At 49.2% G+C, this 14,227-nt stretch overlaps 1 protein-coding gene across 2 annotated transcripts in view; it reads right to left on the bottom strand.

The window, feature by feature from the left end:
* The window catches only part of RADIL (Rap associating with DIL domain), an 80,632-nt gene that overhangs the window by 22,251 nt on the left and 44,154 nt on the right, over positions 1–14,227 (bottom strand). For both annotated transcript variants that reach the window (XM_072982411.2, XM_078381268.1), the window contains exons 3-4: positions 1,792–2,117; positions 209–898 (exon numbers count right to left, since the gene is read on the bottom strand). In XM_072982411.2, the coding sequence (XP_072838512.2) occupies positions 209–898; positions 1,792–2,117 (1,016 nt within the window). The remainder of the gene's footprint in view (positions 1–208; positions 899–1,791; positions 2,118–14,227) is intronic.

Genomic DNA, 14,227 nt, shown 5'->3' with positions numbered 1-14,227 from the left:
CAGCACATCTGTGAAAGTGACACAGACCTGGAATAAGCCTAACGAAGGCAGGCCTGTGAAATTGTCGTCCACCCCACATCCTTTTCCAAGAGACAATGACTGACTCCCATCTTCAGATCCCCACTTTCTTGTCCGTCATATTCCCTCCCCACACACACACACACACAAGGTGTCCCCCCCCCCACCACCACTAAGAAAGGCTACTAACCCACACAGTCCTCTGGATCATCTTGGCCGACTTGAGGAGGAGATGCCCAAACTCTCCCGGCTTGAAGTGGTGGGCAGAATGCTGGACGCAGAGACAGAAGAGAAAGGCCGGAGTCAGTTTGTGATCGTCCCCCGTGGGCTCGATGAGCGTCACGATCCTTCGCAGGAGTAAGTCTTCGTTGGCTTTTTCAAATTCCAGGTGAAGTTTCCTCCGGCTCCCCCTACGGCCAGAGGGAGGCGGCGCAGCGCCTTGCTTTTTGGAGAAGGGGGCGGGCCCCCCTTTGTCTTTGAAGTGACCCCCGCACATCTTGCAACCCGAGGACAGCTCCGGCTCCGATGCCCGGCGCACGGCTTTGAGCCTCATCAAGGTCTGAGCCGGCAGGGGCTGGGTTTTCAGAGGGTCCTTATAAAGCATCAGGTAGTAAAGGCCGAGGGAGATGAGGTCTCCGTGGTGCAGCACGGCCGTCCGCCCCACCTCGGAGAAGTTGATGGAGACGCTGGCCCCCGGGATGGGCTCTAGGACGAGCTTCTCCTCCGAACGGTGGCGGGAACGGCTGGACACCTTGACCCGCCGGATCGTGCAGTGGAGGGGGAGGATGTCCGGGGCCGACAAACTAATGCTGGGTTTGCTGGCTTGCGTCCTTTGGCCGACGGTGTGCTGGTCGCGGTTCAGCATGTACACCAAGCTGTCCTGTAACGGTCAAACCAAGAAATGCAAAAGTATTAGGAAGAGCGCACCGGGCACAATCAGAGCGTTACATTTTAAATTACAACTTCTAATGGCCATGGCAGCTAGAGGATTCTGGGCACTGTAGTCCAGAACAGTAACTTTTCAGAGGTCCACTAGACCAAATGCCTTGATTGATTGATTGATTGATTGATTGATTGATTGATTGATTGATTGATTGATTGATTGATTGATTTGCACAATGCCATGCCTTTTACACCACAGGTATAACTGTTATTACTTTTATAGACTCATGATGATGATGATGACCATACGGCAATGGCTTGTACGTGGAGTTTTTTTAAAAGTAACCTACAATTCATTCTTTGAGTTCTTTATGAACAAGGAATAAGAGGAGAGTTACTTTCAAAACGTATAGCTATAGCAGTAATTACTTTTGGGGTCTCAAAACTATAAGTAATTTAGAAGTCATTTTCCGAGTTTTGGGCACAAATCATGAATTGTATAATGCAGTGGAAGTGAGAATACTGAACATCTGTCATTGCACATTGGAAGGATGGATCTTCTCCCCTTTTGGAATTACAGGCTGAGCAAATAAAGCCATCTTACACGTCCAGATCCTATCAAGTACGACCTGTCATCCACCCCATTTCACATCTTTTTCTTTCTAAACTTGGGGGTTTTCTTGCATTCTGACATGACAAAGAAAATCTGCTGGTGCAGCCCATGTTTGGCACCTTCTCAACGGACTGCACTACCTACCCCACCATCCACAGGAAGGGCTTAGGGATAATGGGAGCTGCGGTCTGCCCACCAGGAGGGGAGCAAGCAGGAGGCGGCTGTGCCGGTCTAAGAACAGGACCAGGGGAAGTGAAAAGCCTCCCGCCTCGACTCACGTGTTGCTGGCTGTACCCTTGCAGGAGCAAAAGGTGGGGAGACTGGTAGAGGGAGTAACGTAGGCTGTTGCCGTTGGACTCCTCCGTGGGGGCGGGGCGCCCGTCTGGCGGGCTCTCCAGGCACCAAAGGGTCTCGGGCAAAGTGGAGTAATGCCGTTTGAGGTGCTCTTGCTTGGCATCTTCCGGGGTTCCCGTCTGGCTGAGGCTGGTCTCACTGACGGTACGGCGGAGGGTAGGGGGTGTGGAGTGGCTTCTGCAACCCGTCAACAGTGTCATGTTCCCTTTCGTGCGGTTTCGCTGGAGCTTTCGAGCCTGGGCATTGATACCTGCAAGGGACAAACGAGATATTCAAATTGTGTGTGCATATGTGCACTATCAAGTCAGTTCTGAGTGATGGTGAAGGTTTCCAGGCAGAGAAGACTCAGGGGCTGTTTTTACCCTTCCCTTCCTCTAGGGGGCACCCTGGGATGGTGCAGCCGGCCCAAGGCCACCCAGGCTGGCTCTACTTTTTTGCAGGAGGCCCGGTGGGGGAATCGAACCCCCAACCTCTGGCTCCCCAGCCAGATACCCTAACTCACTGAGCTAGGTAGCCAGCTATCCAAACGATGCCTCTTTAATTAAGAATACAAAACAACCCACCAGATCTGACCACAAGTTACTTCAGCACGCTGGCAGGGATATTTTGGGAGTTGCCATTCTAGAGCTTTCTTGGAATTGGGGTCCAAAAAAGTAACTTTTCCAAGCTGTGATCAAAAACGCCGTATCACAGAAGCTGTGTGCCCACAAGCTAGGCTATAAGATAACAATAAGCCTCTTTTCTTTGCTTCTCCCTAGAAACGGATATACTGTAGAAACATATACGGCATCTCAGCCTGGCTAATAAGTGAATGATATTGAATTACTTATATTTTGAAATTAAACACATATCTTGCCTCTCCTGCCACGAACAGCGTATATGGTTGTCCCCCACGCCCTGTAAGGTAGGTGATGGGTCCATTATCATACAGTAGGTTCCTTTGATCCCTGGAATTCTTGAGGCCCAACCAACACTTTCATCACTTTTTCTCAATCCTCTTCCTCCAGGTATTTGAACAAATTCACCCACATATGGCCAAGCCTTGCTCTGCTACTAAGGAACATGGACGGGCTATTGGGACTTTTCAGACTACAACTTCCAAAAATTCTCTAATCTGAAAGTTCCACGGGAAAGACCCACATTTATGGTTCCCTAAATTTAACTCACCTGGAGGAAGGCCTAGCTCAACGCTTCATGGCCTCAGTTCCCTGTCAAAAGAGGGTGGTTCTTTTTTATTTTTTAACAGAAAGCTAGCCTGGAGCGCAATCTTTCCCCAAGTGAACAAAAGTCCGGTTCTCTGGGTGTAGGTCTGTCTGTTGGAACTCCAAAAATGGAGAATTTTAGGATTTGGAACCCAAAAATTCCGAACGGCGCGTGGCTATCAAAGAATTCCACAGATGGTCTTTCATACAGGAAGAGAAATCCTGTTGGCTTGTCCTAGCATGATAAACATAGAAATAAAATCACAAAATTCTCCTTCCCGTGCAATGGCTAGTATTTTCCCATCTCAGTCCTGCATCCTTCTTTTCAAGGGTGATTTTTGCACATTGATCAAGAAATGGGCAAATCAAACAGAAGCAATAACCCTGTTCTCTTTTGCAGGGACGGCTCCGGTTTCTAGTGCTGGGTGGCATTATTCATGTCTTCTGTAGCCACTCAGTATTTCCTTTTTTCCGCTGGCTGTACAAATGGGCTCAGCTTCACCAAGGGGATAAAGGAAAACCTACTTGTCCTGCATGCAGACGTTTTCTATAAGACCACAGAAAACAACAGGTGAAAAGTCCGTTGGGTTTGCAGAACCCTCAACAGCCTATCTTGCTAGGATGAAATGGGCAGTCGGTCTGTCCCAACTAAAATATCAGGATTACGTAGTTTCAAGAGTGCCCTTCTGTTTATGGCAATGGCCTTTCCCCTCAATGGTTTTTATTGTTTCCTGTTCAGCCACGGCTTCTTAGGAGCCCATTTATTAGTCAGCTTTTAAGTTCTTGCAAGAGGGGAAAAATATTCAGTTACCAACTCCATTCTCTCCTCTTTTTTGGGCCGGTTCTTGGATCCTTTTAAATGAAAACGGCACTGTAACAAAGACAGAACAACAGAATGGGACCATGGCCACTTCCAGATGGTTGATTCCAAAGATAAAAATGGTGAAGCTAATCCATCTTTTTTTTTTTAAACTCTTTTATTGGTTTTCCAGTTCTAAACAAAAGACGGAGATGGGGAAACACGGAAGGGTTGCGTCTGGGTCGCTTCATCATCCCATGAAGAAGTCAGGGCATAGGAGAAACCCCGTCTGGAAGCACGAAGTTGATCAAGAGGGAAATGCTATTGATCCGTGGTAAGGCACCTGATCTGGATGCAGAAGGTCACAGATGCAAGACCCCCCCACCCCACCCCTCCAAAAAAGAGCTAAAGAAGACTCCTGCCTAAAACCATCCTATATTTTTCTCATTCCACATTCCGATTATTCTCCATCAAACAGACTGAGAACAGAACAGCAAGACCAGAGAAACGGATTCTAGCGTGCCCACCGTGATTCAGTGGAACCAAGCCTTCCTCAGCTTAGCCTGCTGCATTTTACAACCAACTTGCCTGTTCGGAACCCCTCTTTTAAAAGGGAGCTGAAAGGCTACATTCCTTCCCGCACATAGACACGTCCTGAAAACTTTATTGTGGCCCCTGAAAAACACATCTTTTTCACGTCCAATCGTTTCGAGAGGAGGAACGCCAGGACTTCTGCAGGGGTTTGTTAAGACCCAAATCCCCTGCCGCCCTCGGCTTCTTAAAATGGTGGAAACCCCACAAAATAACAGGGTCAACCCTCAGGAAAGGCATAAGCCATGTGGAGGAACAACTGGAGGAAGAAGGGGAAGGTTTCGATTTGCAGGATTCCTGTCAACCGCCCTGCGAGGGGGCGGCTCATGGACTCAATGGAGGGACCCCCTCCACCCTAAAAATTTCGGGAGGGGTACCCTCCGACGCCATTCATGTGTGATCTACGTCCTTGATTTTCGTTGTCCTTCCTAACCCATGGAGTAAGTCAAGATGGAGAACTGCCAACTCTAATTTGAAGTCCGGCATCCTGGGGGGGAAAAAGACAAAACCATTTTGACCCACGTTCCTCATCTTAACTCACTCCAGAAACTGGCATGTTCTGCTGTAGCCTTCCACAATGTCATCCCCTCCCTGCTGTTCCTTCGTGAAATCTGGCTGCTCTTACAGACACACACCCCCAAAATCACTTTTGGCTCTCTTGCAGGCTCCCTTTCCTAGCTGCTTCCCGCCGTAGCGATGTGCACAAAGATGCGCATTTCCAAAATAAATAAACAAGCAAACAAACATGCAAGATGTAAAACACAACCCTACCCTAGAATTCAGGAAAAGGCACCGTCCTCGGGCAGGAAAGATGGATGGGGATCATGTCCTGACCACCAAATGGGGGGTTCTGCAGATGGTCCCAGACCCTCTGGCTTAAGCTAAGGGCACCTGCCAAGGAGGCAGCTGACTAGCTAGCTGGCGGGACCGGCAGACTGCAGTGAAGAGCGCTGCTCACTCACTGCAGAGGCGAGAAATAATTAACTTCTCCACACTGTCTTTCTGGAAAGAGAGAGAGAGAGAAGGGAAAAGAGAGCAAGAAGCTGCCAAGAAGATGGATGTAGGTCTCCGAACCGCCAGCGGAGAGACAAAAACGCCCAAACGGTCTCCCAGCCCCGAAGCGCAGTGGTAGGGTCCCTCCATCCCCCACCTCCCCCAGAGTGGAACGATCCTTCGCCATAAATCCTCACCCTCTACTGCAAGATGCTGGAGGCAAAAGTTGAGAAGAAGTTGGGGATGCTCCTGGCGATGGGAGAAGAAAGGATCCGTGATGCCGGAATCGGGGTGGGGGCCCGGAATTCCAGACTTACCATCTCCAGGACGGCAGACACAGAATGAGAATAAAAATTAGACAGATAATGAGAATAAAAATTAAAATTAACGGCTCACCCGTTGCTCGACGGTCTACCAAGTGGCAAAGTGAGACCGTGCCGAGAATTTCCCATGCCTTATCTCCGCTGTTTTCTGCAGGAGGGAGGTTACTTGTGCAACGCAAATCTTTTCTTCCAAAATGTCACCATGGTCCATTCTTATAATTTAAAAATATATATATATTTAATAACCCCCAAAGGTCTGTGATTTTCCTCTTGGATTCTGCTGACGGTTTCCCAGAGAGGGTTTAAAAGCTTCTGCTCCGTTCAGGGTGCTGAATCTAGACAATCTGCAGGACTTGGGGGTGGAAAACCCAAAAGCCAGCTTCTTGGGAAAGAGCTGCAACTATATTAAGCACAAGGAGAAAAACTTTCCCCATCATCTCTGCCCACAGGGTCCTGCTTAGGTCCCAACAGGCAACCTGCCTTATTTGGTGAAGAGCCCATGCCTGGGTTCTCAAAGGCATCTTATGTGTTTGTTTGTTTTAAAAAAGGCAGAAGAAAAATCCTTTGCTGGGAAAATTGAAGAGGTGACTGGAGAAGAGGAGGGGAGAGCCGTTCCTAATGTTTACATGCCTCCGGATTAGGAGATGAGATGGACAAACCCGAGCAGACTGTTCTAACGCAATGGCAAGCAGCCATTTGGGGCCGAGTTAGAATCTGACTTACACATATACGGCTTGTTGTTGTTTAGTTGTTTAGTCGTGTCCAACTCTTCGTGACCCCATGGACCAGAGCACGGCAGGCCCTCCTGTCCTCCACGGCTTCTTGGAGTTGGGTCAAATTCATGTTGGTAGCTTCAGTGACACTGTCCATCCATCTCATCCTCTGTTGTCCCCTTCTCCTCTTGCCTTCACACTTTCCCAACATCAGGGTCTTCTCCAGGGAGTCTTCTCATCAGATGGCCAAAGGAATTGGAGCCTCAACTTCAGGATCTGTCCTTCCAGTGAGCACTCAGGGTTGATTTCCTTCGAAATGGATAGGTTTGTTCTCCTTGCAGTCCAGGGGACTCTCAAGAGTCTCCTCCAGCACCACAAAGCATCAATTCTTTGGTGGTCAGCCTTCTTTATGGTCCAGCTCTCACTTCCATACATCGCTGCTGGAAAAACCGTAGCTTTGACTATGCGGACCTTTGTCAGCAAGGTGATGTCTCTGCTTTTTAAGATGCTCTTGAGGTTTGTCATTGCTTCCCTCCCAAGAAGCAGGCGTCTTTCAATTTCGTGGCTGCTGTCTCCATCTGCAGTGATCACGGAGCCCAAGAAAGTAAAATTTGTCACTGCCTCCATATCTTCCCCTTCCATTTGCCAGGAGGTGATGGGGCCAGTGGCCATGATCTTAGAATATATGGCTACAACTTCCATAAATTAAGCTGGTGCAGATGAGAGGAATCCGGTGGCCGCAGTGGCAGCCCAAGATGGGTGGTGGCATAAGAGACAATGCTTCTCTCTCACCTTTCTGTGTCCAGAAGCTGGTTGGTGTGGTGGTGCTTATCATGTGCTGTCAGATAGCCCTTGATTTATGGTGACCCCCCATGAATGAGTGATCTCCAACATGTCCTTTCCTCCACTGCTTAGATCCTGCAAACTCGAACTAGTGGCTTCCTTTAGGAAGTCAGCCCATTTCACATTTGGTTCTCCTCTTTTCCTGCTGTCTTCAACTTTTCCCAGCATGATTGTCTTTCCCGGAGAATCCTGCCTTCTCAGGATGTGCCCAAAGCAGAGACAGCCTCAGTTTCAAAATTTTGGCCTCCAGAGATAGTTCACTGGAACTCTCTCCTCCAGCACCACATTCCAAATGAATCGATTTTTTTCCCCTGTCATCTTTCTTAAATGTCCAGCTCTCGCACCCGTTCATGGTGATCAGAAATACAAGAATGTGGATGATCTTGACCTTGGTCTCCAGTGACCCATCTTTACACTTGAGGATCTTCTTATAATTCCTTCATTGCTGCCCGTCTGAGTCTTCGTCTTCTCCTGACTTCTTGGCTACCGTCTCCCTTTGGATGGACGATTGAACCACGGTATACAAAATCTCTTTAACTATTTCTGTTCCGATAGACCTCAGTCTTTTATCCACAAGGGCAAAGGGAGTAGAGCCTTCACGGCCGATGAAGGCAGAAGGCTAGCGTATGGGGTTTCAGGTCCAGGAGAAACAAGAGAGAATAGCCAGTTAGCTCCGGCGAGGGCGCGGTTTCCGCCCCACAGCGTCTGTGGCCTGAGGCAGGTGCCTTGCTCCCTGGGGTCCACCAAGCCAGGCAAAATGCCCATGGGCCGATGTTGTTCTTATGGAAAGTAGCCAGAATGAGTAAAACATCTGGGGATCCTTTGCTTGGGAATCTTATGCACATGGAGAGCGTTTCACGCTCCTGAAAAGGCTGAAGCCCCTTTTTTCCCAGTGGCTGGGCCAGCTTTTGCACTGCTGACAATCTCCTTCCTGTTTAATTGTTCCCGGTTTTGTAATTCTTTGAAGGGACCAGGAGGCGCTCCAGCAAAGAGCCAAATTACTGATCTTGAAAGCATCAAGGAGTATAAAAAAATTACATATCTTGCAAAAAAAGAGTCTTCAACCAGGGAGCATCTGCGGGACACCCAAAAGCAGCCTCAGAGGGCCGTATGTGCCTCTCCCCATTTCACTCGACTTCAGAAAGCACATGGAGGTCTGATCCAGATTGGGACCAGCAAGCCAAGACAGAGGAAATGCTGCAGCTGTTTTCTTTTACTCCTCAGGCTTACAAAAGAGAAAGAGAGAGGCTGAATTAGAACCCGTCTCATGGTGATCAGAGGTTCCAGCTGAAAACAAAAGTGGGGAAAGTGTAATACAGCTTGAGTAGGGAGGGGAAAGGAGGAAGGTTCCCAGTTACACCAGAGAGGCAGCACTGGGAGATGGGACATGTCCCTTTTTCTCTTGGAGAGTTGAAACTGAGGTCGTCCTACACTGGGATCATCCTGAGAAGGCAGGATTCTCTGGAAAAGACAATAATGGTAGGAAAAGTTGAAGCCAGCAGGAAAAGAGGAAGACCCAATACGAGATGGACCGACTCCCTAAAGGAAGCCACAAGTTTGAGTCTGAAAATGCTGAGCACGGCGGCTGAAGAGAGGACATTCTGGAGTCTGCTCATTCGTAGGGTCTCCATAATCCGGATATGACTTGACAGCACATAACAACAGTTTCCCCCGTTTAAATCCCACACTATCTCTCCACAGACTCTTGTTATGATCCCCATTTTAGGGTGATTTCAGTGACTACCATTTTCCCCAAGCAGAGGGAGAGGGAAGAACTGCCCAGACGTCTGAAGTTAAACACGACTTCTTTCCAAGTCTGTTTCGGGGCAGTAAAATCAACACACAGACACGCACAAGGGCTTCCGGGTTGGGTTTCAGAAAGCCGCCCAAAACCGTACACCAAATCTGTGCCGAAGAAGGCTTCGTACAATCACGTCTTTAGCCCTTTAGCCAGAAAGATGGCAGGAAACTGAGTAGGAGCCTATTCAACCGCAAGGTAGAAAGCACAGAGTGCGGGGGGGGGGGGGAGAGAGCAAAGCGTCCATGAATGGGTAGCTCAGCTGCCAAGTTATTCGTGGCAAGCAGCAGGAACGAGGCCCACGTCGGAGAAGAATGTGAATTCAAAGACTCCGCAAAGCGACGACGCAGGAATCCGATCCAAAGACCCGCCTGGAAGCAAGAATCGGATCCAGCACCTTCCTCGTTTGCAGTTGCCCTTTCTCTTAACCATCATTTTTTCTCTCTCTCCTTCAATGCATTCCAAAGGAGAGAAGGTTCCTTCCTGCTTGATACTGGTCCAGGCCCTCTGGATGAGACCGCCCTTCAAAGAGGGTCACAATGACTTCAAACCAAGGACTGCCCTCTACAAAGTAAGGACACCTGGCCACTCTTGCATAAATGGACGCACGGCTATCATGCTGGCGCTCGGATGTTTTTCACCTCTTATTTTTGGGCCATGTGTTTCAGGGCAGCATTTCCCCCCCCCAACCATGGAACATTCCATTGGTGTCCTTTATAGAGTCACCTTTTCTGCAAAAGAATTGGAAGATGTGTTTTCATGGGGGGGGGGGGATAGGGGTGCGCACAGAGGAGAGGAACACTCCCCTTCCCCCCCCCCCCGGCTCTTTACATGTCTAACTGGAGCTTTTCCTCCTTGCACCAGTGAAGACCCAAACTTTGGTGAGTTGTGGGGCCCAGGTTCACAGCCCCTGTCTGATGACCAACCCCACGGAGGCATCATGGTACAGCAGTAATCCAGCACGGGAAAAGAAGCTCGTCAATAACAACAGTTCGTTACAGTTCGTTTGTTTTACCAGAATATACCAGCATTCGTAAACTCCTTTTCTATTTGGGTTGGAAAGAAACAGCAAATAAAAAAGGATTTAAATGGGGGGGGAAAAGAGGCCAGTGGCTCCAACGTCAGTGGAGCTGTAAATCTGCCTTAGGTTTTGGACCAAACTCTACAGGAACTACCCAGGAGAGCTCTTTTAAAGCCCAGAATGAAATGTGGAGTGGATTTACAACCCCCCTGGCCTTGGATCCACTGGCTTTTTGACAACCTAGCCACCTTTAGTGCCTGTTTTACCTATAGGGGCATTTCTCCACTCTTGAGAACATCTCTGTCTGTTGAGATTGGCCACCACCCATCATTTTTGAAGGATTTAGACAAATGTGCAGATTTCTACACATTCTGGACAGATAGACTGTGGAAGTGGATTTTTGGAAGAGTTAATTGCCTTCACCCAGAATTGTGGCTTTGACCTTACTTACTGTAGATGTCCAGCTATGCAGCTACTTTTAAGCTTTTTTAAAGGCAAACTAGCTATGGGGGAAAAGGATCATAAATCTCTGGCCAGCTGGAAGGCAAGCATAGGCGTGTCTTTCAAACATGCATGTAAGAAATCTGATTAAGGAGGGTGGAGGACTTTTAGCCGTCCAGATGTTTTTGGCACTCGACTCCTATAATACTAGCCAGTGCTGAATGGGGGCTGATGAGAGATGGGGTCCACATCTGGATAGCTGCAGGTTTCTCTTAACCTAAGAGGGGGCTTCATCTGCGATTCCTGTCTCACCTCGACCCCTTTGGCCCCCAAAGCCATCTGCAACCTGTCCTGCCCGCCTCTGCTCTCCAAAATCTTGAAAAACCTCTCCGAGGAAATCAGATTGAAGGAAACCGGGCAGGAGGAAAGGCTACATGCAACCCGTTAAAAAGCCCAGCCTCGGCCTTCGCTCTCACGCTCTCCAGCATAGCAAAGCCCTGAACGTTCTGGCGTCCTTATCAGCAGCAAAGGAAGCTTCTGTATTTACTTTTTGCAGAGCAAAACCAAGTCACGGAGGAAAAAATGCAAAGCCACACAGAGGTGTTTTTTAAAAAAAAAAACATGAGATCAAGCTCTAGTTTCAGGCATGGTTAAACACACCTCGTGCCACACTGGAAAGATAAACACAGCATTTTTCCCTGAACGTAACAGAAGTCCTTCTGTACCTCGTTTTCTGGAAACCCTCTGGTAGATTTTTTCCCTCCCATCTTTCGGCAGCCCTGACGTTTCACCCCCACGAAACCGTTTCATCGCCAAGCTGCGCAACTCAGCATTCCCCGGGACTGGTGGGGCTGCAATTTATTCGCCGAACTGATCCTGCACAGATATGAAATCCAAGTTGGGATTTTCAGATTTGAAACCAGGATCAGGGGAATGTCCTGTGGGGGCCATAGGCGGCCGCTGACCAAAGTAAATCCCGAGGTGTGAAATAGCAGGGGGCGGTGCCGTGGTTAAGAGCACCAGAGCAGGACCAGGGAGATGCAAATCTCTTCCTCACGGGTGACAAGGGAGGCTGCCTTCGGGCACTCACGCATCCACCCTCCCTTGGCTGAGCCCATCTTAGAGGGTGGTTGCAAAAACAGAAATGGTCAAGTTTGAAAGTACACCAGGGTCCACCTTGCACAATCGCGTCCAACCCCTATCAAAGCAGGAATCCTCACTCATACATCCTGATGGACGGTTATCCAGCCTCTGCTCCAAGACCTTACGGAAGGTGTGTTCACTTCCTTCCGAGGTTGTCCATTCCTCCATCAAACCACTTCCCTCACGTTGAGCCAGCATCTCCTTGCTTGTCGTTTGGATCTATTTTGGGGGTTCCTGGGGTGGCAGGAAACCAAGCTTGCACCATCCTTTCCCCCTACACCATAACCTTTCGAAAACAGGAAAGGGCGAAGATTACCTCTCAGCCTTTATCACCCCATGGCTGATCGTACCCAACTCCTTCCACCGTTCTCCATATCAAAAGGATGGGGGGAAAGCCGTGGGTCACCTGAAAGCTCCTTGTGAAAACAGTGGGACCAAAATGTGAAAAACAGCGCTGTTGCACTCATGCCCTGCGACACAGCGGTGGACGACCTGGGCTCTGCAAGACGGTGCTCTCTGATCCTGTTCAATGGGCAAGCGTCCGATGCTTTCAGAACCACTACTGGTGGCTTGGGTCTCTGGCTGTGGGAGCGAGAAGGTTGGGAGTTCGATTCCCCCACTAGGCCTCCTTCACAGGGGCTGGATTTGATGGTCCATAGGGTCCTTTCCTAGTTCTGCAGTTCAAAGATGATTATTATTCTAAGATTATTAAAAGCATCCTAAATCAATCAGTTAAAGCACGCCTATCTACTCCGAAGTCGCTAATAAGGGACCATTTCCAAGCAGCAGAGCAGTCCCTTTACCTTTTCTCAAATGGCACAGCGTTGGGTCTAGTTCAACCCTTCCCAGATCAGCCGTTCTTTATAATTTCTTCCGCCCTGGGAAGGCAGTCATTCTCAGAAATTCGGCAGGAGTGTGCCAGAAGCGCAGGCCCTCCTGCAGGCGCCACACTCGTATCCCCTATTTTCCACCCACAGATCCCATTCACGCACTTCTGTGTGGTGGCGCTTGACATTTTCACATCCACACAATAAAAAGAGGCAAGCTGTAGTGATGGAAGGGGGGGGCATAAAGAGCTTTATGAAATAACCAGAGCATGATAAAAAAATATGTGATCACTTCGTTTCTCTGTAATACAGGCAGCAATACCAAAGCTTGTGTCTCAGCTTCATATTTCAGCATGTTCTCCGGTGCAAAGTTTCTGAAGCTTCAATGTTAGGTGGAGTGGACCCAGAGCTGACGGGGTCCAAGTCCCAGGACCTTCTGAGGAGTAGGGACTAAGGCAACCTCTGCTCCCCACCCCCACCCCTTCGGTTTCCGTCTTGCCTGGGATGTTAGCTGAAATCCTAACAAGAGCTGTGAGACGGATGGGTTTTCCCAGGCAAAAGATATTGATGCAAGCTACCCCTGTTGTTGCTTTTGAATTGTGGTGCTGGAGGAGGCTCTTGAGAGTCCCCTGGACTGCAAGGAGATCAAACCTCTCCATTTTGAAGGAAATCAACCCTGAGTGCTCCCTGGAAGGACAGATCCTGAAGCTGAGGCTCCAGTACTTTGGCCATCTCATGAGAAGAGGAGTCTCCCTGGAAAAGACCCTGATGTTGGGAAAGTGTGAGGGCAAGAAGAGAAGGGGAGGACAGAGGACGAGATGGTTGGACAGTGTCTGCGAAGCAACCAACATGAAACTGACCCAACTCCAGGAGGCAGCGGAGGATAGGAGGGCCTGGCGTGCTCTGGTCCATGGGGTCACGAAGAGTCGGACAAGACTAAACGACTAAACAACAACAAAACAACAACCCCTGCTGTAACATAAAATATCCGATGGCAGTTTGATCTTGAATGCAGAGCCATTGACTTTACAAAAGACCATCCAGATATCGCCATGTTTGGGGTCTCCTTATGACCAGGTGGTTATGGAGACCATCATCACGGGTCCAAAACGCTGCACCCAGATTGTGAACTGCAGGGGCCCACCTAAGCTTTCCAAGGAGGAGAAACTGGAGCTGCGCACATTTGTAGCTGCCAGGAAAATTCTGGAAGCTGCAGACCAAAGAGGGAAAGCTGTGTATCGCTCCCACAAAACCACTGCAACCTCTGTTTCTAGTTTTCTTCTCTTCCAGCTCTCAGCTCTCTTTACTGCAGGGCTTGGAGCTGGCTCTGCATATATATCGTCTGGGTCCTTTTTTTAAGGAGAAAAGTGGGATAGAGACCAACCAACAAACTTGGCACAAGGGTACACAACAGACCCTTGTTGCCAAGGGACCCTTGTACACAGCAGACCCTTCTCACCCATTCAGCAAAGTGGAAATCAGAAGGCCTCCAGGCAGGGTACTTCCCTTCCGTTAACCAGGCTGAGGAGCCCGGACCTCTGAAATGTCCCACCTCCTTCGTCATATATACCGAGCGCAGGTCTAGGACATCTGAAACACAAGGACGGCCACCCAGCCACTTCAGAGAGCTGGGGAATGGGGGGGGGGGGGAGGGAATGGCTGTCCG

The sequence above is a fragment of the Pogona vitticeps genome, chromosome 13 (assembly GCF_051106095.1).
Source record: "Pogona vitticeps strain Pit_001003342236 chromosome 13, PviZW2.1, whole genome shotgun sequence".
Classification (NCBI taxonomy): domain Eukaryota; kingdom Metazoa; phylum Chordata; class Lepidosauria; order Squamata; family Agamidae; genus Pogona; species Pogona vitticeps.
The sequence above is the reverse complement of the archived record's forward strand: the minus strand, read 5'-3'. Positions and strand labels throughout refer to the sequence as shown.